The 26,534-nt window shown below is 38.3% G+C and overlaps 1 protein-coding gene across 3 annotated transcripts; it reads right to left on the bottom strand.

Moving 5' to 3' along the window:
- Positions 1–1,270: 1,270 nt before the first annotated feature.
- Positions 1,271–26,529, bottom strand: Cutc (cutC copper transporter). Of its 3 annotated transcripts, none has more exons than XM_028888837.2 (9): positions 26,332–26,529; positions 24,074–24,145; positions 20,399–20,458; positions 19,282–19,491; positions 18,219–18,254; positions 15,618–15,721; positions 4,447–4,474; positions 2,744–2,849; positions 1,271–1,713 (listed from the first exon to the last, which is right to left on the bottom strand). In XM_028888837.2, exons 1-9 carry the CDS (start codon positions 26,387–26,389, stop codon positions 1,599–1,601), a joined length of 789 nt encoding a protein of 262 aa, XP_028744670.1. In that variant the 5' UTR covers positions 26,390–26,529; the 3' UTR covers positions 1,271–1,598. The 3 variants fall into 3 exon arrangements, with proteins under 3 accessions (XP_028744670.1, XP_028744669.1, XP_037062977.1); XM_028888836.2 differs by having other exon boundaries at positions 15,618–15,751; positions 26,332–26,528; XM_037207082.1 differs by lacking the exon at positions 26,332–26,529 and adding an exon at positions 25,932–26,040 and having other exon boundaries at positions 15,618–15,751.
- Between the last annotated feature and the right edge of the window lie 5 nt (positions 26,530–26,534).

Below are 26,534 nucleotides of genomic sequence, written 5' to 3'. Positions count from 1 at the left end.
GATCCTTTGCTAAATTATTTAAATAAAACAGAGGCTACAGAACAATTCTTATCTCTGAGGATTAGACAGTCCAAGCATGGGAGAGGGTCAGGCTAAAACACTAAATTATATTTCTTTGAAAGCACATATGGTACTGAGTCTTAAAACTTGTTTTTGCTTTTTTGTGTGTATTTTATGTATATGGTGTTTTGCCTGCATGAAAGTCTGTGTGCCACATGCATGCCTGGTGTCCAAAGAGGCCACAGGAAGGCTTTGGATCTCCTGGAACTCTAGTGAAAGATGACTGTGAGCCATCATGTGGGTGCTGGGAATTAAATCTGGGTCCTCTGGAAGAGCACCTAGTACTCTAAATTGCTGTGATTTCTCCAGCCCTGCTATTTGATCTTTGAGACAAGGTCTCAGTTTGTAGCTGGGGCTGCTCTCAAACTCATGGCAATTCCTCTACCTCGGTCTCCTAAGTGCTGGGATTACTGACTAACTCTAGGGACTTTTAAATCCTGCTTTCCAGGTCTGGGGATTTAACAAAATGCCCAGAATCATGCAATTCTACCTGTACAGTCTGCAACCCTGAATCACAAATCTGCAAACTCCTTGCAACTGATCCTGAATGGCAGAACCTTTCATCTCACCTTTATTGTGAACAATTTACCATGACCCCTGCGTTATCTTTAAAGTAATATATGACTGTCTGACCTTCACTGGTTCATCCCTCTATAGCAACCTGATGATCGCAAAGTACACTACAGCCCAGAACTCCTGATTCAAGCCATCCTCCTGCTTCAGCCTCTCTAGAGTTGGAATTACAGGCATGCACCACTGCACCTGGCTCCGGTGTGACTTCCCTGCCAGTTCCCATTGTCGGCTGTACTTTCTTTCGAGCTCTGGTTTGCCTTCAACTGTGGCTATCACTGTGTCACCCAGCACCGAGACCCCTACAGCAGAGATGCAGATTTCTGGTTCCTACGTTGTTCTCAGCACGTTTTCACTGTGGCTACTGGGAGGCCCAGAGAAATCCAAACATTCACATTGGAAGACACATCATCTCCCTGCCTCAACTTGGATGTCAGAATGTAAGAGAAAGAAAAAAAGTCCAAATCTGGGAATTTTTATACTAGACTATTTTACTGTAACCTTTACATCCTGCCCTGAGCAACAAATCCAATGAGTACATGATAGACAGAAAAACTAAAAGAAACAGAAAAGCAAAACAAACAATCTCCTTTCATAGTAAGCTACTGAAAATATTAAGTGAAAGAATATGAGACTATAACACGATAGAATAAGAATTTTTATTTTACAAATGAAAGGCAAAAAAGTGGTACTAATTGATCCTAACCCAAACTCTGATTTCATACCTTGTAGTTGAACTTTGCCAGTTTATCAGTTAATTCCACTGAAAACTGACTAAGTCTCTCTCCATGGAAGAAGCACAGACCAAATGTAGCCACGATGACAGAAATGACTAGCAAAGAAAATGAGTGCATTGCCGGTCCAATTTCTTTTTCTTCTTAGAAACGTACTCCATGGCCACGTGGAGAACTGAAGGTCCTAATTCTGCCTGCACACTCTGATATCCATGTCTCTCAGAGGAGCCTTAACTAAACTAGGACATCCTTGGCAATAGCATTCAAAGTCCTTACTTTTGTCACATCTGTTACCTTTAGAGAATATTCTGAATGAGCAAGTGAAGCTCCCATTGCAACAGAGGAATTTCTGCAATAGAAATAACAAAGAACAGATAGGTAATCATATCAGTTGTTAAATACACTCTCCTTCACTTTATAGACTAATTCATGCCTCAAGAATAAAGGAAGGTCAAAGATGCTGGACTACTATACTCACAATTTACATTGATTAATTACTTGAAAAATCTAGTAGCTAAATCTAACAGGCAGGAAATTGGATTTTGTATCTGAAAATGTACATGATAAAGTCTTCCTTTTTTTTATGTTGAACTCTCCCCCACTAGTAAATGAGATGATTCAATTAAGTTGTAGGAATCCTCTAGGATGTTGAAAAACACAGTGGTTTAAAGTCCTTAACAGTGATAAAATTTCAAAACAACTGCAAGTAGAGAGCAAAGGTAAAGGAAGACTATTTACAGCAGGAGAGATAAAAATGGTGCTGAGGCTGCCTTATACCAATTATTAACTTTGTAAAAGGAAGGCATACAGGATGAGTACATGTGAGTATCTGACTCACTGGATCCTTTACTGCTGAATTAATTTATTAAGTGCTTATATTCAGCAGTGTTTGAATTAGGAAATCATTCCCACTGAATTAAGTTTCTCTCTTAGTAGACCCAGACTAGACATAACCATTAAAAACGGTTATAACTAGCAAAACTAAGCAAAGGCCAGATAAAGGTTAACTCATATTCTGAAGTTACTGCTTATTTCGGGAAGAACAACAATCATTTTAGGAATATTTTTCAACTGAAAAACCAATCACAATACTTACTAATCACAGCATTCCATTATTTAATAATGACATTAACTAAAGTTTTCTTTTTTTCTTTTTTGTTTTTCAAGACAGGGTTTCTCTGTGTAGTTTTGCTGTCTGTCCAGGATCTTGCTCTGTAGACCAGGCTGTCCTCAAACTCACAGAGATCCACCTGGCTCTGCCTCCCCAGTGCTGGGATTAAAGGCATGCGCCACCGCCATCCGGCAAGTTTTCTTATTTAAGCAAGCAAAGATTAATTTCATTAATATATAATTCCTGTATATAAAGAATGTATTTGTACCGAAACTTCATTCCTGAGTCTCTAGAAGACCGAGCAGAACAGTGGAATTCCGTAGCACCTGAACCCTCAAGGATCCTTTGCAGATTTTTATCTGTTATGCCACCTCCTGTTACAAAGAAAAAGTAATACATTAAGCGGGACAGAATATCACATAAAATTTAAATATAGATAAATCATTCTTCTACATAAAATCTCCATTCTAAAAATTTTCAGTGATTCAAGAATTTTTGTCTCTAAGCTAAAATGGGATCAGAAAACATAGAAGACCTATGCTACAGACTCTGGAGAATTTTTAAGGACAGAGCTTATAAAGGAAACTCATTCATCCATTGGTTTATGTCACGATGCTATGCATTACTAACTTTGGATTTAAAAAGACTATTCTGGACAAGGAAAATTATTCCGCACTTCATCATTGCTTTCCCCTTAACTTATATATGGAAAGTTTAAGAAAGGTTCAAGGAAAAAGCTACAAAAGCATCAGAAACTTATCCTCAACAGAGAACCTGTAACGTTTTGCTCTGGCCTAGGATTTGAAGAGCGTACTGATTGTACTGGCAACAAGAAGAAGCAAACTCTTTCCAGCTTGTTCATCCGAAGAATAACTGCTTGTTTCATTTCACTGACGAGCCTAATTTCATTTAGTTTAAACTACATAGCCAAATATTTATGACAGTCATACTCTGAACTGATACCAGTAATTATAAATATGAAATTATTCAGCATCATATTCTGATATAGAAAATATATTCAACTATTTAAAGATAGTATTAGTTATGTACTTTGTACTTTAAGCTATGCTTTTCATATACTTCTTCAGACTCATTAACTTGGCTTTTTGTTGTTACGGTTGTTGTTAGTGCTACAGTCACACTGCTGAACTCTTCAGAGTGGAAAGAACAAGCCAGGCACAGTGCTGAATGTCTTTAACCACAGCACATGAGGCTGAGGCAGGATGATCTCAAGTTTGACCAGCCTGGGCTACATAACAAGACCCTGTCTCACAAAACAAAACAATAAAACAATGAACAACAACAACAAAACACAATCCAACACAACACAAAATGCAGAACAGAATGAGACAAAACAGAAAGAACACAGGCCGACAAGTCAGACTTAGAGAAGAATTCTGGGCTTTCCCACGGTAACTGTAAAAAGCTGTGTGATCTCACTGAAAGTACTGAATCTCAATTGATTTTAGTGGAAATACTTTGAACTTTGTAAATGTAGGTTTGTCATATACAGCCTTTTTATGTTGAGATATGTTCCTTCTAGCCCCACTTTCTTCTGAACTTATCATGAAGAAGTTGGATTTAGAGATGTGACTTATGTCCTAAAGTTTGTTGGTACAACTGTCTGAGCTGACAGACTAGTCCCTTTATTCAGGCATTTGGCTTTATCACAGGACAGCAGCACTGAATTGCCTTCCCTCACCAAGGTGAATATTCAAGTTCATAGTACTCTACACGGCGAGATACAAACACGGAGAAAATCCCTTATCGCTCCTCTTTGAGCCAGCTTCTCTTAGAGGGCTCTTTATTTCTAAATCTCAGCAGAGACCGCCTAATCTTAAAACATTTTAATCAAACTATATATTTTTATCTCTAAGTACCACATTCTAGCACTTTTTCCTTCGTTTTTCTGACTCATTTGCTCTTCCAACACTTTATTTCAGTGTTATGAGAAAAAACAGAGATACATACCTGGCATCACCACAATCCTGCCTTTGGCCTGAAAAAGGGGAAGAAAAAGGAAATTTTAGTATCTTTCTCTCAACTGAGATTAATAAGTATACTAAAAAATTTAAGTTACTGCTAATGTTTAATTTTTCAACAGCTCTCTCTCTCTCTCTGAGGGAAAGGGTATTGAGCAAGAAAGATGTTCAGCATCATAATTTTTTTACAGAAAGATTTTTTATTATATTGCTTTATGAATGTATATTATAAACACAAAAAATTGGTGGAAAAATATACTTTGTAACCACATCATCTTAAAAAAATATTATGGATAATCACAGAAATTTTGAGTTTTCAGTATGCTGTGAATGAAAATAGGTGCACGTAAGTAAACTTTTAGTAGAAAAGACAATCTAACATAATTGTAAATTATGGTGAGGGGAACGGGAAGATGGGAATCTACTCAAATCTTGGCTCCTCAACTAAATATCAGCAAAATACAGCCATACGTTCATTTAACTGAGAATGTAAGAATCAATTTAATTTCTGATAATTTTGGAAGATAGGGACGAATTATAAAATTATCATACGGCCTACCCATTCTCCTAAGATTCTATTTATCTTTCTGGAAAACCCTTTTTCTCCCACAGTTGCCCTTCTCAAGCCTCCTCTCCACCCATTAAAATCGTATGTAAGCTCTATTCTAAGCATCTCTTTGAGTTATATTTTTTGCTAACATACACACAAGAATATACAGTTATGCACAGATTCTTTTGTTGGTTTATATGCCCCAGGAACTAAACATAAGAGGGAAGAGAAAAATCCATCCCTTAGACATGGTGAACAAGAGAAAGTTCCTACTTGCATGGAACTTAAACATGAAAAGAAGACTATAACAGACAAACAATATTTATATAATAAATTTCAGATAGTACGTACAATGAAGGTAAAATATAGTACGGTCAGGTAATGAAATATAGACTGAGAGGAAGGGGGCTATTTCACAAAATTAATAATTGTTAGAAAAATTAACTGGATCAAAGATTTATCTGTTCTCAAATGTGTAAAGGTGAAGCATCCATAAAACATTCACTATCTAAGAAGTTGAAATGATTTTAGAAAGGGGAAAGTCATATTTATTTGTTTCTTCCAAATGAAAGCTTTCCGGGGCTGGAGAGATGGCTCAGAGGTTTAGAGCACTGACTGCTCTTCCAGAGGACCTGAGTTCAATTCCCAGCACCCACATGGTGGCTCACAACCATCTGTAACCAAATGAAAGCTTTCCAAAATAAAGACAAATAATATTTTAAAGAAATAAATATTATCATGCTTTTTGGCCTTCTATAAAAGATTACTTAGAATAATATATTTACCTAACATTATCAGAAGTGACTTAAAAATACAAAATATTGAGCATCAGTAATTATCTGAAAGACAAACCTTATGTTATGGTTTGAATGTGAAATGACCCCCATAGGCTTGGTTGCCCCCTGACAGACTTTGGGGAAATAACTGTATCATGAGGACTCTGACTTCATGAATGGAATAATCCACTGATGGATTAAAAATCTGGATAGACACGCAGCTCCATATTCTGGCCTACAACTTCAGAAAAAGACTTTGGCTTTGCTGCCTCCTCCCTCCCCGCACACCTTTAATCCCAGCCCTTGGAAGGCAGAGGCAGGTGGATCTCTGTGAGTTCAAGGCCAGCCTAGTTTACAAAGCAAGTTCCAGGACAGTACTGGACAGATAGGACTACTGCACAGAGAAACCCCGTCTCGAAAAATCAAAACACACACACACACACACACACACACACACACACACACACACACACACACAACTTCGGCTTTACTGGAGGCCAGGCTGGATCCAGGGAAGCCAGGCCCAGCAGAACACTTGTGCTGTACTGGAAGTCATGCTATACTAGGAATCCCAGGTGCCAAGCAGTTACCAGAACTCCAGAGGCCACACAGGTACTTGGAATGGAAAAGGCAACATTGGCACCCAAAACCTCAGAGGTTTTGAAGGCCCCCAAAACACCAGTGGAGACACCCTACTGGACCTCAAGACTCACTAGACTCCTTGGACACTTAGGCCAGAAGACAAGAGAAGAAACACAAACCAAGGGACAAAACACCCATCCAATAAAGACAAACACAGAAATCAACACCTAGACCTATAATCATCCCAAACCCAGATGCCTAAACACCAGTGTAAGAATGCAGTCAATAACAGAAAGGGCAACATGGCACCACCAGAGTCCAGCTCTCCTATGACAGCAAGACCTGAACAATCCAGTGCAGATGAAGCACAAGAAAACAACCTTAAAAACAACTTTATGAAGATGATAAGCGGTCCTTAAAGAGGAAATAAAAACATCCCTTAAAGAAATCAAGGAAAGCCGGGCGGCGCACGCCTTTAATCTCAGTACTCGAGAGGCAGAAGCAGGTGGATATCTGTGAGTTCAAAGCCAGCCTGGGCTACAGAGTGAGTTCCAGGAAAAGCACCAAAACTACACAGAGAAACCCTGTCTTGAAAAAAAAAAAACTGAGGAAAAGACAAACAAAAAAAATTAAGAAGAAATCAATAAATCCCTTAAAGATTGCCAAGAAAAAACAAACAGGTGAAGGAAACAGTTCAAGACCTGAAAATGGAAATAGAAGCAATAAAGAAAACACAAACTAAGGAATTTTGGAAATGGAAAATCTGGGTAAGGGAACAAGAACTGTAGGTACAAGCATTACCAATAGAAAACAAGAGAATCTCAGGTGTTGAAGACACAAAATAGAGGAAAAAGATTAATTGGTCAAAGAAAATGTTAAAACTAAAAAATTCCTAACACAAAACATCCAGGAAATCTGGGACACTAAGAAAAGAGCAAACCTAAGAAAAATAGGAAGAGTAGAATCCCAGCTCAAAAACCCAGAGAATATATTTAACAAAATCATAGAAGAAAATTTTCTCAATCTAAAGAAGGACATGCCTATAAAGGTCCAAGAAGCTTACAGGACACCAAATAGATTGGATCAGAAAAGAAAATACCTACACCACATTATAATCAAAACACTAAACATACAGAATAAAAAAAGAATATTAAAAGTGGTAAAGGGGCCGGGCGGTGGTGGCGCACGCCTTTAATCCCAGCACTCGGGAGGCAGAGCCAGGCGGATCTCTGTGAGTTCGAGGCCAGCCTGGGCTACCAAGTGAGTCCCAGGAAAGGCGCAAAACTACACAGAGAAACCCTGTCTCGAAAAAAAAAAAAAAAAAAAAAAAAAAAAAAAAAAAAAAAAAAAAAAAAAAGTGGTAAAGGGACAAGGCAAAGTAACATATAAAGGCAGATCTATCAGAATCACACCCAACTTCTCAGCAAAGACCCTAAAATCAAGAAGGGCCTGGACAGATATCTTGCAGACTCTAAGAGACCACAGATGCCAGCCCAGACTACTATACCAAGCAAAACTTTCAATCAGATAGAGAAAACAAGGTATTTCATGACAAAGTCAAATTTAAACAATATCGATCCACAAATCCAATCCTACAGAAAGTACTAGAAGGAAAACTCCAACTCAAGGAAGTTAACTACACCCATGACAACACAGGCAATAAATAATCTCACACCAACAAAAACCAACAAAGGGAAACACACACACACACACCACCACCACCACCACCACCACCACCACCACCACCACCACCACCACCAATAACAAGAATTAACAATCAATAGTCATTAGTAACCCTCAATCTCAATGGACTCAATTCGCCAATTAAAAAGACACAAAATAACAGAACGGATACAAAAACAGGATCCATCCTTCTGCTATATACAAGAAACACACCTCACCGGGGCAGTGGTGGCACACGCCTTTAATCCCAGCACTCGGGAGGCAGAGGCAGGTGGATCTCTGTGAGTTCGAGGCCAGCCTGGTCTCCAACGCGAGTTCCAGGAAAAGCGCAAAGCTACACAGAGAAACACTGTCTCAGGAAAAAAAAAAAAAAAAAAAAAAAAAAAAAAAGAAAAAAAAAAAGAAAAAAAGAGAGAGAAAGAAAGAAAGAAAGAAAGAAAGAAAGAAAGAAAGAAAGAAAGAAAGAAAGAAAGACACCTCAACATCAAAGAAAGATATTACCTCAGAGTAAAGGGTTGGAAAAAGATTTCCAACTAAGAAGTCAGGTGGTATAGCTACCCTAATACCTAACAAAATAGACTTCAAACCAAAATTAATCAAAAGAGATGGAGAAGGGCATTTCATACTCATCAAATGAAAAAATCTACCAAAATGATGTCTCAATTCTCAACATCTATGCCCCAAATGCAAGGGCAACCACATTTGTAAAAGAAACATTACTAAAGCCTAAATCACACATTGAACCCAATGCATTAATAGTGGGAGATTTCGGGTTGGGGATTTAGCTCAGTGGTAGAGCACTTGCCTAGCAAGCGCAAGACCCTGGGTTCGGTCCTCAGCTCAAATAAATAAATAAATAAATAAAATAGTGGGAGACTTCAATATCCCACTCTCACCAATGGACAAGTCATCCAGACAGAAACTAAACAGAGAAATAACAGAACTAACAGACGTTATTGATTCAAATGGACCTAACTGATATTTACAGAACATTTCACCCAAACACAAAAGAATATACCTTCTTTTCAGCACCTCATGGAACTTCCTCCAAAACTGATCATAGACTTGGACACAAAGCAAGTCTCAACAGAGATACCAAAATCTGAAATTTCAGATTTTGTTATTTCAGATACCAAAATCTGAAATAACCTCTGTATGTTATCAGACCATCATGGATTAAAGCTGAATTTCAGCAACAGGAACAACAGAAAGCCTACAAACTCATGGAAACTGAACAAGTCTCTACTGAGTATCACTGGGTTAAGGAAGCAATAAAGAAAGAAATTAAAGACTTCCTACAATTCAGTGAAGATGAATGCACAACATACTCAAACTTATGGAACACAATGAAAGCTAAGAGGAAGTTCATAGCACTAACTGCCTGCATAAAGAATTTGAAGAGATCACATACTAGCAACTTAACAGCATACCTGAAAACTTTAGAACAGAAAGAAGCAAACACACCCAGGAGGAGTAGATGGCAGGAAATAATCAAACTGAGGGCTGAAATCAAAAAATTGAAACACAAAGAACAATACAAAGAATCAAGGAAACCAAAGAATTGCTTCTTTGAGAAAGTCAACAAGATAAACTCTTATCCAAACTAACTAAAAAACACAGAGAGAATATCCAAATTACCAAAATCAGAAATGAAAAGGGGAATGGAACAACAGACACTAATGAAATCCAGAGAATCATCAGGTCATACTTTAAAACCTATACTCCACAAAATTGGAAAACCTAAAAAAAAAAAAAAAAAAAAGTCTTGATAGAGACCACATACCAAAATTAAATCAAGATCATATAACAATTTGTTATAACCCCTAAGGAAGTAGAAGCAGTCATTAAGTCTCCCAAGCAAAAAAGCCCAAGGCCAGATGGTTTTAACACAGAATTCTACCAGACTTTCAAAGAAGAGCTAATACCAACACTCCTCGAACTATTCTACAAAATAGAAACAGAAGGAACATTGCCAAATTCTTTCTATGAGGCCACAGTCACCCCGATACCCAATTCACCCAAAGACTCAACAAAGAAAGATAATTATGAACCAATTTCATTCATGAACATTAATGAATAAAAATAATAAAATACTGACAAACTGAATCCAAGAATACATCAAAAAGATTATCTACCATGATCAAGTAGGCTTCATCCCAGAAATTCAGGGATGGTTCAACATATGAAAATCTGTCAATGTAATCCATTATATAAAAAAACTGAAAGAAAAAAACCCACATGATCATCTCATTAGATACTGAAAAAGCCTTTAACAAAATCCAACATTCCTTCATAATAAAAGTCTTAGAGAGATCAGGGATATAAGGGACATACCTAAACATAATAAAAACAATATACAAAAGCTGATAGCCAACATCAAATCAGATGAAGAGAAACTCAAAGCAATTCCACAAAAATCAGGAACAAGACAGGGTTGTCCACTCTCTCTCTATCTATTCAATACAGTACTTGAAGTTCTAGCTAGAGCAATAAGACAACTAAAGAACATCAAGGGGATACCGGAAAGGAAGAAATCAAAGTATCATTATTCATAGATGATATGATAGTATACATAAGCAACTCCAAAAATTCTACCAGGGAACTCCTACAACTGATAAACACCTTTAGTCAAGTGGCTGGTTTCAAGATTAACTCCAAAAAATTAGTAGCCCTCCTATATTCAAATGATAAATAGTCTGAGAAAGAAATCAGGGAATCAATATCCTTCACAATAGACTCAAATAATATAAAATATCTTAGTTTAACTCTAAACAAGCAAGTGAAAGACCTGTATGACAAGAACTTTAAGTCTTTGAAGAAAGAAACTGGAGAAAATATCTGAAGATGAAAAGATCTCCCATGCTCATGGATTGGTAGGAATAACATAATAAAAATGTCCATCTTGCCAAAAGCAATCTACAGATTCAATGCAACCCCCATCAAAATTTCAACATAATTCTTTACAGACCTTTAAAGAACAATACTCAACTTCATATGAAAAAAAAAAACAACAGAATAGCTAAAACAATCCTGTACAATAAAAGAACTCCCAAGGTATCACTACCCTTGACTTCAAGCTTTAGTACAGAGCTATAGTAATAAGAACAGCATGTTACTGGCATAAAAACAGACAGGTGGAAAAATGTAATAGAATCAAAGACCCAGTCATAAATCCACATATCTTTGGACACCTGATTTTCCACAAAGAAGCCATAATTATACAATAGAAAAATAGAAAACATCTTCAACAAAGGGTGCTGGTATAACTGGATGTTGGCATGTAGAAAAATACAAATACATCCATATTTATCACCTTGAACAAAACTTAAGTCCAAGTGGATAAAAGAGCTCAACATAAATCCAGATACATTGAACCTGAAAGAAGAAAAAGTGGGAAATAGCTATAAACACATTGGCACAGGAGACAACTTCCTGAACAGAACACCAATAGTGCAAACATTAAGATCAACAATTAATAAATTGCACCTCATGAAGCTGAAAAACTTCTGTAAGGCAAAAGACACTGTCAATAGGACAAAACAGCAGCCTATAGAATGAGAAATGATCTTTATCAACCTCACATCTGACAGAGGGCTAATTTCCAAATTATATAAAGAACTCAAGAAACTAGACATCAAAAAAACCCAAATACTTTAATTAAAAATGGGGTACAGATCTAAACAGATAATTCTCAACAGAAAAATCTCAAATGGCCAAGAAACAAAGTTCAACATCCTTAGCCATCAGGGAAATGCAAATCAAAACGACTCTGAAATTCCATCTTACACCTGTCAGAATGGCTAAGATCAAAAAAACAAGTGACAGCTCATGTTGGAGAGGATGTGGACCAAAGGGAACACTCCTCCATTGCGGTGGGAGTGCAAACTTGTATAGCACTTTAGAAATCAATATGGCAGTTTCTCAGAACACTGGAAATCAATCTACCACAAGACCCAACTATACTACTCTTGGGCATATACCCAAAGGTCACCTCGCCATACCATGAGGACATTTGTTCAACTATGTTTCTAGCAGCTTTATCTGTAATAGCTAGAACCTGGAAATAACCTAGATGTCCCTCATCCAAGGAATAGATAAAAAAAAAAAAAAAAAAAAAAAAAAAAAAAAATGTGGTACATTTATACAATGGAGTATTACTCAGCTGTTAAAAACAATGACATCATGAAATTTTCAGGCAAATTTTCTGGAACCAGAAAAAAAAAAATCCTGAGTGAAGTAATCCAGACCTAAAGAAAGACAAATATGGAATGTACTCACTCATAAGTAGATATTATCTATAAAATTAAAGGATAACTATGCTATAATCCATAGACCCAGAGAGATTAGGTAACAAGAATGGTTCAAGAGGGGACATGCTGATCTACCTCGGAAGGGAAAATAGAAGAGATTCTGTGAGTGGAAGGAGTGGGAAACCAACCCAGCCACATAATCTTCGACCTACAGTCTGTCCTGCCAATGGGATGTACTGGGGTAAGGGTGGCCTAGAGATTGAGGGGAGTGGTCAACCAATGACCAGTCCAGCCTAAAACCCATGCCAGGAGAGTAAGCCCACCCCTGACATTGCCCGGAGCATCAGGACCCAGAGACCTAGGATAGAACCAAACACAACTGGAGAAAAAAAAGTCCGTGTAATGATGCCTAATGGTATTCTGCTATACTCATAGATTGGTCATCAGAGAGGCTTCACCCAGTAACTGATGGAAACAGATGCAGACCCACAGCCAAACATTAGGCAGAACTTGGGAATCCTGCAGAAGAGAGGGGAAAGGATTGTAGGAGTCAGAGGGGTCAAGGACACCACAAGAAAACCCACAGAATCAACTAACCTGGGCTCACCAGAGGTCATGGAGACTGAACTGATAACCAGGGAGCCTGCAAAGGACTGACCTAGACAATCTGCATATGTTACAGTTGTGTAGCTTAGTCTTCTTGTGGAACTCCTAACAGTGGGAGCAGGGGCCATCTCTGACTCTTTTGCTGGCTTTTAGGACCCTATTCATCATACTGAATCACCTTGCCCAGCCTTAATACATGGGAGGTGCTTAGTCTTATGACAACTTGATATGTCATGCTTTGTTGATATCCATGGGAGATCTGCCCTTTCCTGAACAGAAACTGAGGAGGAATGGATTGGGGTTGGGGTGAGAGTGATTGGGAGGAGAGGAAGGAGGGGAAATTGTGGCCAGGATGTGGGGGGAAAAAAGGAATAGGTTATAGAATTCCAAATACAATAAATCCTGGTAAAATGAAGTTGTATTCACTGATAATGAATTTTAAATGGAATAAATTAGATTAGGCTGTGTTTGAAAAACAAATCTGGATTGACTATTGGCAGGTGGTAGAACTGTGTGGAAGGTGAGGCCTTGGAGGTGGTAGTTTGCTGGGAACCTCCCCTTGAGGGCTGTATCTCGCTCTGGCCCTTCTCATTCCTACTTTCTCTGCTTCCTGTGCACCATGAAGTGAGCAGCGTCCGCCACATGCTCCTGCTACCATTACGTTCTCAACTGTCCTGGACTCACAAGCAGCAGTCATGGACTCCAGACTATAACCTTGGAAGCAAGGAACCAAAGTAAAACATTCTTCCCTTTAAGTTATACATGTCAGATATTATATCAAAGCCATCAAAATCCGACTAACAACCTTCTAACCATTTGGGGAGGTAGATATTCTTATTACTTCACTTTTGCAGAAAAGCAAACTAACTATAGAATGCTTAGGTAATTTGTCCAGGGAAAAACCAAGATTTAAGGCTGTATTCTAACCCAAAAGTCTATGCTCTGTATAGTATATTATAGAAGTAGACTGTTACCCAAGATGTAAAAAGTCAGTGCAAGAAAATACTTAACCTAACTGTGTCAACCAATGATTAACATATAAACATACACACAGGTGTGCGCGCACGCACGCACGCACATACACACACACACACACACACACACACACACACACACACTCACACCAGGGGAGGGGAGGAGGACTTCTAAAATCTAATACATGACTATAGCAACCATTATAACTTATTCTCTATTCTTCAATAATTTTTTAAAACTAGAAACCTAGTTCATCAACTCTTCTATTCCAAAACATTTTGGGCTTCCCCATAGCCAAAGATTAACTATAAAATACTATTTAGCAAGGTTTTCAAGGTTCTACATATTCTTTCCTTCACTGCAAACTCTGTCATTCTTCAGGACCGTAACCTATGCCTGCTCTTGCTTCCAGGCCTTTGCACACTATTCCTCCTGCAGAAACAAGGCCCTGACTTTGACAGGATAACTTCCAAACACCCTTCAAAGGAGTAAGACATTAAGTTTGGAAGTCTTTTTGTCTAGGAAGTTCTAATGACTGCCAACCTCTATCCCTGAAAATCTGGAATTAATTCCATTCCACTGTGCTCCTATAGCATCTTTCAAAAAATTAATCTATTAAATAGTACCTGTTGTGAAAAGATTGCACATGCACATACATGCGCATACCACATAACTACCAAATGGTATAAATACCCTGTACCTAATATATACTTAATAAGTAAATATTTGTAAATAAGTAAATTCCAGAGTGACAAAATCACATCCGATCCTTAAGTAACCTTCTGAATAGTATTTATGAAAACTGAAAATAATCACGTCTACACAAAAATGCTAAATGATATCATTAATAAAGGTAATAATAATAGAGAATAACATATACTAAGACCCACTGTATGTCAAGCACTGTGCTAAGGTCTATACACATCTTCTTTAAATAATGAGAAAATTAAACTTTTTTCAATTGTACACAAAGAGGTTTAGGTTAGTAGTCTACTTAATATCACACAGCAAATAAATGTCAATCCTGAGCTCAAGCATAGAACTCTCATATCATAAAGTCTGTATTCAGTAACTTAGAAAGCCTCTGAACTGGTCAGAAAAACACAGATGCATTTTAATGGCAAAGCAAGCCTCAGGCTGGCCAGATGGCTTATGGGTAAAGGCATTTGCTGCCAAATCTGACAACCTGAATTCAATTCCCAAAATGACACAGTGGACATAGAGGAACAACTCTTGCAAACTGTCCTCTGACCTCCACAGACACGCTATGGCAAGCATATGTGCATATGTGTGTGCACGCGTGCGTTCATGCACACACAGACATACACACAAATGTAAAAAAAATTTTTTTAAAGCAATTACTGACTGCTCTACAAATCTAGTTCACTAAGAGAAAACATATTCTTCTATATTGATAGGTGGGAAGAATTAAAAGGAATGTAAATTTTAGGATATATGCACAGATGACAACTATAAATTTTAAAGGGGTTCCCCGCATATACACGGGTTGACAGTGGTGTAAAACTAGACAAGACTAACGACAGAGAAAAGGTAAAATTTGCTGTCTGCAATTTGATCTAAAGTTCCTTGGTTATTTAAAACACCCACGCAATAAATAAAAATCAAATAAACATGTCACTGGCTCTGCTTTTCTTCCATCATCACCAAGTCAGTAATACTCATTTCTCTAAACCAGCGGAATAACAGAATGTTCAGAGGAACCACAGCCATCCTGTACCTCATCTATGAGCTGCTTTATTAGAGGCAGTCCTTCCAGAGCTGAACTGTCACATCCACTGGTCAAAACGCGTTCAAATCCCAGGGTTAAGAGGGTCTCCAGAGCTGCCATTGGATCACAAACCATATCAAAGGCTAAAAAAGGTAAAACTGATTTGAATTTTGAACAGAAATATCCTCTAAATTCAATAGTTTCCAAATGTATTGTGTGTGTATAAATATTATAATATACATTATATATAATAGTATGCTAGATTTATACTGGCTTACAATAGACAATTATGAAAAATTCATAATTTTTTTTAAGTCAGACTGGCATTCAAAATTAGTCAAGGTAAAGCATTTAAACCACAGAAACAAGGAAAAGTTACAAATCAGAGTTTCTTCTTTTCTTTTTGAGACAGGACCTCATCATGTAGCTATAATTAGTCTGGTACTCACTACGTAAGCCAGGCAGGCCTCAAACTCAGAGAGAACCACTTGGCTCTGTTTCTAGGGTTCCAGGATTAAAGGTGTGTGCCACTATGCCTGCTCTAAGAGTTCTTTTTTATTCCTAAGGGTTCTTTTTCTTTTCTAAGAGTCAGAGTTTGCCAGTACAAAAGTTTGCACACCACCGGTAATATGCATGGTCATTTTCAATAATCATAAGTGTTACTCTTTAAAATAAACTTACTTAAAATTTATCTTAAAAAAGTACTAATAAGGGGCTGGAGAGATGGCTCAGAAGTTAAGCACACTGACTGCTCTTCCAGAGGTCCTGAGTTCAATTCCCAGCAACCACATGGTGGCTCACATCCATCTATAATTTGATCTAGTGCCCTCTTTTGGCACGTAGGCAGAACACTGTATACATAATAAACAAGTAAATCTTTTTTTTAAAAAGTATTAATACATTTATGCAGTAGCATTTAGATATGACAATGCTGTAAATGTGACATGTGAATGATCACATCTGGAAAAGTGCTCAAAGGCTTCAGACAAACTACACTGCATAAAATGACACATGACACCCACCTGTCCTAGGAGAAACTTAGCCTCCCATTCACATTTAGTTTGTACTAAATCATTTACCTGATACAGTCAAGACTCATAGTGTAAGGTGGCTGTTTTTAACAGACAACATGAGCTTTCAGTTCCATTCTACTAAGATAACTCCTTTCTCAAGTCAGGCATGGAAGCCCAGGCTTATAATTCTAGCACTCAGGAGGACCCCAAGTTCAAGGGAAGGGAGCAAAGGAGAGGAAAGGAGGTTAAGTGGAGAGGAAAGGGACGGGACTTCTCTCTTCAGAACACTAAGAAAGGAAAGTGGCCTAGGAATCTTAAGAAAAACTACTTCTGCTTTGGTTCTCAACACTATCATATGGTACAGAATTCTGATGTATGGTAATGAGGCACTATGGGTCCTCGGGGACAGACTTTCTCCACCTTTAACGTCCTACAGAAGCATTCCTGGTTCAGTGCCATCGCTTTCTCAACAGTGCTTATCCTGCCTTATTAAATTAACACGTGGGAAAACATGGAACCAAGAACACTACCAATGTTTCTATAAATTGTGAAAATATTTTTGTTAGACTTATCAGAGAAAGAGAAAGGAATAGAAATTTGAAGTCATCTTTTAGTTTAAAATTTTAAAAATATATTCTATGTGACTGGTCTATATTTTTAAAACTATTAAGAATGACAAAATTTAAACTACTTTTTCAGATAAATGTTCACTAATTTAAAAATACTTTTCATGTTTAAAATTTGTTGTTGTGTCTGTCATCAAGATGCTGACAGACTAACTCTCTTAGTTATTGTCGTTTTATAGCAAACATTGCTAATATCAAATAAGACAATCGTTTCTGGTAGGGTCACACATTTCAAAGGGTAACAAATACTTTATCTTAATTGCTGTACATGGAGACAGATACCGACAATTCACTCTGGGCCTATTTAAAAAGAAGAAAATATTTCACCCTTTCTCAAGTATATCACTGTTTAGACTAAAGGTTTCTTTCTTTCCATCTGCAATGGCAGTGCCTACTGAACACAAGTGACACATGTCTCTCCATTTTCCCAAGGCTTAATAAGACTTAGCCAATGTACATGGGAACTACAACTATTAGCATCTATTTCTTGGTAAAAATGTCTGATTCTTGTTCAAACATCTACTTTCTTTCTTAAGAAGTCTACATTTGATAAAGCTGACCTCACTGTGAGCTCTAGGAATGGTTTTGCCTGGCATAAGCCAGGAGGTACATTTCATTTCAATGACCATGGTGATTTATTCATTGTAGGGCTGTATATGATCTAAGGCAATCTAATAAATAATGAATCTTAAGATTGCTACTTGGATGGACACATACACTTACAGGCAATGTTTACTCTCTTCTCGAGTACATGCTACCACCACCTTCTTAAAATTTCATAACAAAGTTTTTAAGTTTTCTAGGCACTGAACACCATCTCTAAATCTATAACTCTTCTTCCCAAGAACTAAGATATTAACTAGTATCACTGTAACACTATATAACAGTGTTCATTAGAAGGGTTGTGCCAGCTGGTAAAATTTAAAAACTGACACCATTGAACAAACCTATTAAAAACAGAAATGACTCACCTCGGTGAAAAGTGACTGGCAGAGGACGGCAAAGAGCTATAAAAAGAAAGTCATACAACACATGAAGAGGCTGATGACTATATGCAGAATTCTCCTTTATACTCTCTTCTGCTAGGACAGTGAACTAAAATAGTAACAAAATGGCAGCTTTGGCAGTCTTATAGACTCAAAAGTCCCACCTTTCCCCTAAGTTCTGACTCTTACATAAAATATAGCTATCTATACCTTAGGGGGCACCAAACAAAAATTACATCAACTATAAAGACAACACTACATCGATTATTTGGCTACTCTGAGGATCTTCAAGAAGAACTTTGACCTTATAATGTAGGTAGTTTGCGTCTATCCTCTCCACCTCCTCTCCTCATTATTGACTAGAATAACTTTTCAAGTTTTGGTGCATTGGTTAATGCAATCAATGTACATTTATCTTAAATTCTGCAAGCACAGTTGCTGTGGGGTGGTCTGTATGTCAAATTACTCTGATTGGTCAATAAATAAAACACTGATTGGCCAGTGGCTAGGCAGGAAGTATAGGTGGGACTAACAGAGAGGAGAAAAGAAAGAACAGGAAGGCAGAAGGAGTCACTGCCAGCCGCCGCCATGACAAACAGCATGTGAAGATGGCAGTAAGCCACAAGCCACGTGGCAGCATATAGGTTTGTGGAAATGGATTAATTTAAGCTGTAAGAACAGTTAGCAAGAAGCCTGCCATGGCCATACAGTTTGTAAGCAATATAAGTCTCTGTGTTTACTTGGTTGGGTCTGAGCAGCTGTGGGACTGGCGGGTAACAAAGATTTGTCCAGACTGTGGGCAAGGCAGGGAAACTCTAGCTACATGCAGTACCTGATCTACAACAACAAAGGAATGTTGAGAGGCCTTTGCCACATATGCCCTCTACCCCAAATACTTAGACAACTTCTTTTTAAGATGGGTTAATTTAAGTGTCTGTAGGTATGGCTGAAAAATCAATTTTGTGATTTTTTTTTCTGCATCAGGAATGTGTGTGTGTGTGTGTGTGTGTGTGTTAGAAGCTCTTACACCTCAGCTATAAATTCTTACCCAAAAGAGACATGCATAGCTCTTTGTCAACATGTCCGTCTTCAGTCAATGCCCCAAATACCAAACCATCAGCACCATAAAGCTTGGCAAGACGAATGTCAGCCTTCATCACTTCAACTTCACGATCTGAATATAAAAAATCACCTCCCCGTGGTCGAATCATCACAAAAACTGGAATTTGGACACTTTGTTTTACTACTTGAAGAATACCTTTAAGAACAGAAGCAGACTAAAGTTCAACTGTGAGCTAAAAGATCTGGAGACGTTATTAAAATATCATTGGTCATATATAGTTATTCTTATGTATTATTTCCAAAGGAAAAGAGTGAACAGGACAAATCAGAGAATGCTGATATACAGGGAAGGAGGCCTGTGGGGAAGAGAGGAAACCTTGAGTGAATGTGTAAAGAATGGATGAAGTTCTTAGTGAATGTGTACTATTAACAAAGACTAATGCCTCAGACTCATAGAAATGGGCAAAGCCTTCCTCTGGTCCAAGTATGAGCATTTACAAATGACTGAGCAGTGTGTAAAAACTAACAACTGCAGCTTCCTCCTCCCAGATGATTGCACCCTAAGACTGCTCCCCTACAGAGACCCCATACTGAGACTAGCTTACTCCTCGCCCTGCTGTACACACTAAACATGCTGAGGCCCCAGGCTGTTTCACAGCTGGCGCCACTCCATCAGAGTAAGCAGATCCATTACATCCCAGCTTCCCTGTATGTGTGAGGGTGTGTGTGTGTGTCTGTCTTTGCTCCATTTCTTCATTGCCTGAGTAAAGTTTCCAGGACCAAGCCATGCAGGATGCAGTGGAGGCCAAAAGTGTTTATAATAGAAGGTAAGTCATAGGAAAATCATGGGGTAAAGAAGAGCAATTTACAAAGACTGAAGATACTTAAAAGCACTTGTCAGTTGATACAATAAAAACTATTTACCTTCCAATTTTTTGATGTTTGAGGACAAAAATATGTTTAATTAAATCTTTTGATGATGTTATTTACAACCATAAGCAATTCTAATTGCTATCATAGTCATCATATACTTAATATAACATTAAATAATCAGTTGTCCCAATCTCTGTATGAGAAATTTGGTGACAAAAAAAGATACTTACCCATGCTGGGTGTGATTCCTCCCTCTAGTAAACCAGCACATAATTCAATCCGACCAGCACCTTTTTAAAAACACACATTTTTTTAAAAGTTCCTATGACAAAGCAAACTGTTTATCTAAACATAAAATGAATCTGAGAACTTAATTGAAAGAAATCAAATTATAAAATTAGAGTAAAAATATTTTAAATCTCAATTGTATTATACAACCCTCATTGTATTACTGATAGCCAAATTAAGAGTTAATGCAAGTTAAGCCAGTTCTCTTAAAATTTGTATTAGAGTTGCCGTGCATAGGGAATAAAGACATTATTGGATAGAAAATAGTAGAATGTTAACTGTCAAACAATAAGAAAGTAATATCAACTTTTCAAAACATTCCTCATTACTCTAAGCTTTAAAACAAAACCAAACAGTTACTTTGGAGTAGCTATCAAGAAAATTTCAAGATGCAGTGAATACTGATAGCAAAAGAACAATCAAACTTTTGGGGTCATGTTAAAAGGTCTCATGGACAAGGCTCTCATTAGCCAAAGATAGCATATTTAAAGCATCAATAAAATAACTATGATAGATGAAAACACCTATGTCTAAATCTAGTTTTATAATGAGGAAACAACTCATTGGAAGACAGCAAACAGATGTGTTCCTTTGAAAATCAGTGAACAAAGAAGCCAGCCTTTCTTCCTTCCCCTCTCATACAAACCAAATTTCAACATGACCAAATGGTGAGAAAGATGTTCTTTCCAGTTGTATACTAGTTAATAAATAAATATTAAGCAGGGCATGGTGGTATATACCTGTAATTCTAGCACATGGAATGCTGAGGTAGAAAGATTGAGTTCAAGGCCAGTGTCAACTACATAGTGATACCCTATGTCCCTCCAAAATCAAAAGAACAAAAGAAACTCGTGTGTGTGTGTGTGTGTGTGTGTGTGTGTGTGTGTGTGTGTGTGTTATATACTAAAATTATTAGATTAACAAATGACTGGAAAACTTATAAAAGATCAGGTTGGTAACACCTGAATTCACTAAATAATCTTAACATTACACAGACACACACAGACAAACAGACAGACATACAGACAGACACACACACAAAAACACAAGATGACCTCCTAATATAATACAACATAATGTTGCCTATAAAGTATTTTTTAAAAATTATTTTTTATTTCTAAATTTTTACTTTAATTTTGGTGTTTTGAGACAGGGTCTCTTTCTATAGCCCTGGCTGTTCTAGAACTGGCTGCATAGACCAGGCTGGCCTCAGACTCAGAGATCTGCCTGCCTCCACCTCCTGAGTGTTGGTTTTAAAGACATGCACAACCTTGCCCAGCTTATTCACTTAATTTTATAAGTATGGGTGTTTTGCCTGCATGTCTGTGTATGCCTACTTCCCATAGAGGCCAGAAGAGGGCATCAGTTTCCCTGGAACTGCAGTTAAAGACAGTTGTGACCAACCATGAAGGTGCTAGGAATTGAACCCATATCTTCTGGGAAAACACCCAGTGTGTGCAACCAATGAGCCATCTCTCCAGCCCTATGAAACAATTTTATTAAAACTGAATTCTGAATTGGATTTTAAACTGCTGGGTTAACAACTCAACAGGAAATAATGTGATTAGAAAAGAATATCATATGGCACCACTTACATAATCAGCAAAATTGAGACTGTGGTGCTCTGAATGATGAACATCATAGTGCATGTAACAAATCAACTACGAAAAAAGAGAAAAATAAACCTTTTTTTTAAAAAAACGAGGAAACCATAAAGTATGGTAGTACATGTCTGCAATCATAGCACTTGAAAGGCTTAGACGAGAGCATCACAGTGTTAGGTGGCCCTGGGTTATAGCAAGACTCTCTCAAAACAACCTAGAATAAGGGAAGTAGCTCAATAATACAGCACCCAGCATGTACAAAGCCCCAGTTTGGCACCAGGGGAACAAACCATCTGTTACAGCAACCATCAATCTTTTATTCCTTTTTATTGCCACAAAGAGATTGAGTGACAATAATCAAATGTGTTCAGCAAAACTGAAAACATGTAAATTGTTCCCCACCAAAAAAATTGCTGAAAATGACTGACAGTGACTTAAAAATGGTTGAATTTGTAATGATCACTTTTCATTGTCAATTTGATCAGATTTGGAATCACATGGGAGACATATCTCTGAGTGCATCTTTGAGGGCGTTTCCAGAGAAGTTTAACTGAGGAGGAAAGATCCACATTGAATGTGGGTGGCACTGTTGTATGGGTTGAAGTCCCAAAACAAAAAAAAGAACACGGAAGCCAACTGAGCATCAGCATCCACTTCTGTCTGCTTCCTGACTGCAGACACAGTCATCAGTGGCCTCAAGCTCTCCACCATGCCTTCAGTGACATGATGGACTGTGTCCCTCAAACTGTGGGCCAAAATAAACGCTTCCTCCTGCAAGTTTCTTTTGTTCGGAAATCTGTCACAGAAAAGTAACTAATACAAAATTGAGGGATGAGTAGATGGGAAACATTATGACCAAAAGCAACTCAGGAAAGAGTTTACTTCACCTTGTAAGTCCATCATTAAGGGAAGCGAGGGCAGGAACTAGAGAAGTCATGGAGGAGTGCTGTTTACTGGCTTGCTCAACCTGTTTTCTTATAGCACCCAGGACCACCAGCCCACGAGTGGTATTACCCACAGTGAGGTGGGTCCTCCTATATCAATCATTAATCAAGAAAATGTGCTCATAGGCCAAACTGGGGGGATAGTTTATATTCTGAGGTTCCTTCTTCCCAATGATAAAACTAGCCAGCACATGGGAATTCCCATGTTATGCCCAATTCATTTGTTTGAAAATGTTCCTTAAATAAAAATAAAGGTTTGGAGACATAGCTTAGTAGAATGCTTGTCCAACACGCACAAGATCCTGGGTTCTACCCCTAGTAACACCGAAAAAAATGAGTTAAAATTATTTTTCTGATCTTGAGATGATGGAAATGTCTATGCTTCTCACAAAAACAAATTTAGAACACAAAACAAAACAGCATCTATGGTAAAAAGATAAGAAGTCTAGAACCATCTTTAATTTTAATTCTTATTCAATACTGGGGATTGCACACACCACAAATGCTTTACCTCCGAGCTACATCTCAGTCCCCTAAAGAGATCTCTAAACTGTTTCAAGTTCTTAAATTTGTGTCAAGTTCAATAAAATAATCATGTGAATGAGCAAGCAGGATTATAGACGCTTGACTTAAAATGTGACCTGCTGGGGGAAAGGGGAGATTAGACTGTAATTTTCCAAAAAAAAAAAAAAATTGTTTTGCTTTATTTTCTAAAGCAAGATCTCCCTATCTAGCTCAAGCTGGCCTCAAACTTTGAACCCCCAGGCCTCAAGCTCCCCGATGCTGGGATTATAAGCATGTGCCACCATGCCAAGCTCTTCAGTAGGTTTTCTAGTTGGTTGTTTCTGAAAAGACTATTACTATCCAAGAGTTGACAAGGGCTTTTTTTTTTTCTTTTAATGGATTCTCACTCTATAGCCCAAACTGACTTCACAGTGACCCTTCTGCCACAGCCTCCCAAGTGCCCAGCTTGGCAAGGGTTTTTTTTTTTTGAGGTCAGACCATAGGATTCATTGTTAGACACTTAAAAAAGGTTGTCAGCCGAGATTCATTATCTAGTTTCCCTTACCTCCTCTCTCTGCATTCACAGCTGACTCCACTGAATCTACACATATTTCCATAAGAAATCCATTTGGTGCTCCTAAAATATACGAACAACAAAAATGCTTGAAGGAACTAGCAAGTTCTACCAATCTTCCACTAATACTTCAGTTTTTGCTGCCTGAATCCCAATGTGCAATAGAGAAACAAACAGACGTACTAAGACCCACCCACGTGGTAAAATGAAAACCAGTGTCTCCAGACTGTGAAGCAGATATACAGACATCTGTAAAAGAAACCAAACTGAAACAATCTTTAGTACATAGTGAATGCGAAATTAATCTTCCTAAAACACAGATCTCATCATCACGTCCTGGCTCAGACTCTTGGAATGTTTCTCAATGCTAGCAGTTATAAGGACTACATATTTAAAAACAAAGATTAGATTTCAAATCCTGGTCCCACCATTTTATTCACTGTGTGACCCTAGACAAGTTACTTTTCTATAAAATAGAAGTTTTAATTCCTGCCCTCAGAGTAATGAACACTGAGGTAATTCACATAAAGGGTACACCCACTAAGTATTCATTATCATTTACCAAACTACTTATTATTTCCTCTTTATGACTCCGGTTTTCCTCAGTCTCCATCTTTGCCAATAGTTATACTAGCTAACTGACAAAATCCTTCTAGTTTCATCTTCAAATGCTAAACTTTCCCAAGGATCGGACCAAGTCACATTTCCACGTTTTTCCCCCCAAAGTAGAAAAGTTTATCTCCTTTTGAACTCCAATAACTTGAGTTATATATTTCCATTAAAACCCTAGCTTCACCTCTTACTTCTGAGATAATCTGATCTCTATTGGTTGACATGAAGTTAAAGATTGTTATTTACGAATTCTTTATCTTCACCTCTCAGCTAGCATGGGAACTACCATGCTAATAAGTCATTCAAATATAGACTAAAACCTGAATTACAAATTCACATGTTAATACTAAAAAGTAGGGTATAAGCTTTGGGTTGTTCCTGCAAGTTAAATGTGTAACTTATTTTTAATTAAAGATTTGAACGTTGGAGCCCAGGAAATGGTTCAGTGGGTAACTTGAGTTCATGCCCTGAATGTATTTAAAATTGGAAGCAAAGAGCTAACATCACAAAGTTGTCCTCTGACCTCCACACACTCACTATGCCACATGGACCCACCCCAACACAATAATGATCAACACAATTTAAAAATGTTTAATTCATACTTCATGTACTGATCTCTGTAAGAACAGTCACCATATTGTGGTAGTGGTTACTAATGGGCAGTGAATTTGTAATTAATTTTACTTTTCTATATTGTTTGACTTTTTCTACCCAATATTGCTTTTATGATGGAAAATTACATCGAGAAACAAAAATCTGTCACCTCCTAATATGAAGGTGAAATTGTCATTAATAAAAGACTATTGGTCCCATAGACTGGGATTCCAGTGTTAGCCTATGGTCTTAAACAACAATGCACTAACTCCACAAATCAGATAGCCATATCAACAAGTCACACCAGTGAGCCTGACGATGCTGAGGGACTATCAGTAGCTTCCCACAAGAGGATAGGAATGGCTATAACAGGAGCCTGAGCAACAAAGATTTTTGTAGGGACCAAATTAATAATAATAATAATAATAATAATAATACTCTCAGTAAGATACTTCAGGTAGCTTCGGGGACTCTGAGTCTGTGGCTTTTCTTCCCTTTTTTTTCTCTTAGCCTCTCATCAGTGGACTGTAGTTTTCAGGACACTACTAAACGTGCCAGATGGAATGCAGGTGTAGGTGTGAGGAGAATCCAGCTATCGTCCATTATTAAAGAGATTTGCAAAACACAGAGCACTGCCACTTACACTATCTTGTTGAGGGATATTTATCCTTCATAAAAGTGAGTTGCGTTAACATATAACAGTTACAGTATTTTCGGGACCGTGAGTCCTGAGGACAGCAATGTGAGAGCCGCTGCTTGGGAGAACCAAGAGAACCTTCACTGAGTAGGAAGAGAAGAAATTTGCCGAGTTCTGTCTGCCTCGCCAGCCAGCCCAAGGCCGGCACAGCCACACATGTATTCTCTACCCCAGCGACAGGGGGGTGGGCGGGGATGCCGCCCTCGGGACCCCGGAGAGGCTGAGCGACCCCGGGGGAGCGTGACTGCCCGGGACCCACGCGGAGCGGAGGACACTCGACCGCAGGCCGGCCCCACCCCGGGGTCCACCGGCCGACCACCACCCCCGGCCCCGCCACCTTCCGCACCCGCCTTCCCCGTCGGCATCCACGCCGGTTTCCGCTCGCAGGAAGCCCCTTTCCTCATGCTTCCCGCGTTCCGCCCTCGCTCGCCTTCGGTTTCCACGGAGTCCCCGCGGCTGCGCAAGCGCCCGAGCAGGCGCGCTCCCGGCGCCCGCGCCCCGCGGGCCCAGCGGAGCGGAGTCGTGGGCGCAAGCGCAGTGGCCAGCCCC

The sequence above is a fragment of the Peromyscus leucopus genome, chromosome 1 (genome assembly GCF_004664715.2).
Source record: "Peromyscus leucopus breed LL Stock chromosome 1, UCI_PerLeu_2.1, whole genome shotgun sequence".
Classification (NCBI taxonomy): domain Eukaryota; kingdom Metazoa; phylum Chordata; class Mammalia; order Rodentia; family Cricetidae; genus Peromyscus; species Peromyscus leucopus.
Note: the sequence above shows the minus strand (reverse complement) of the source record. Positions and strands in the feature narration are given on the sequence as shown.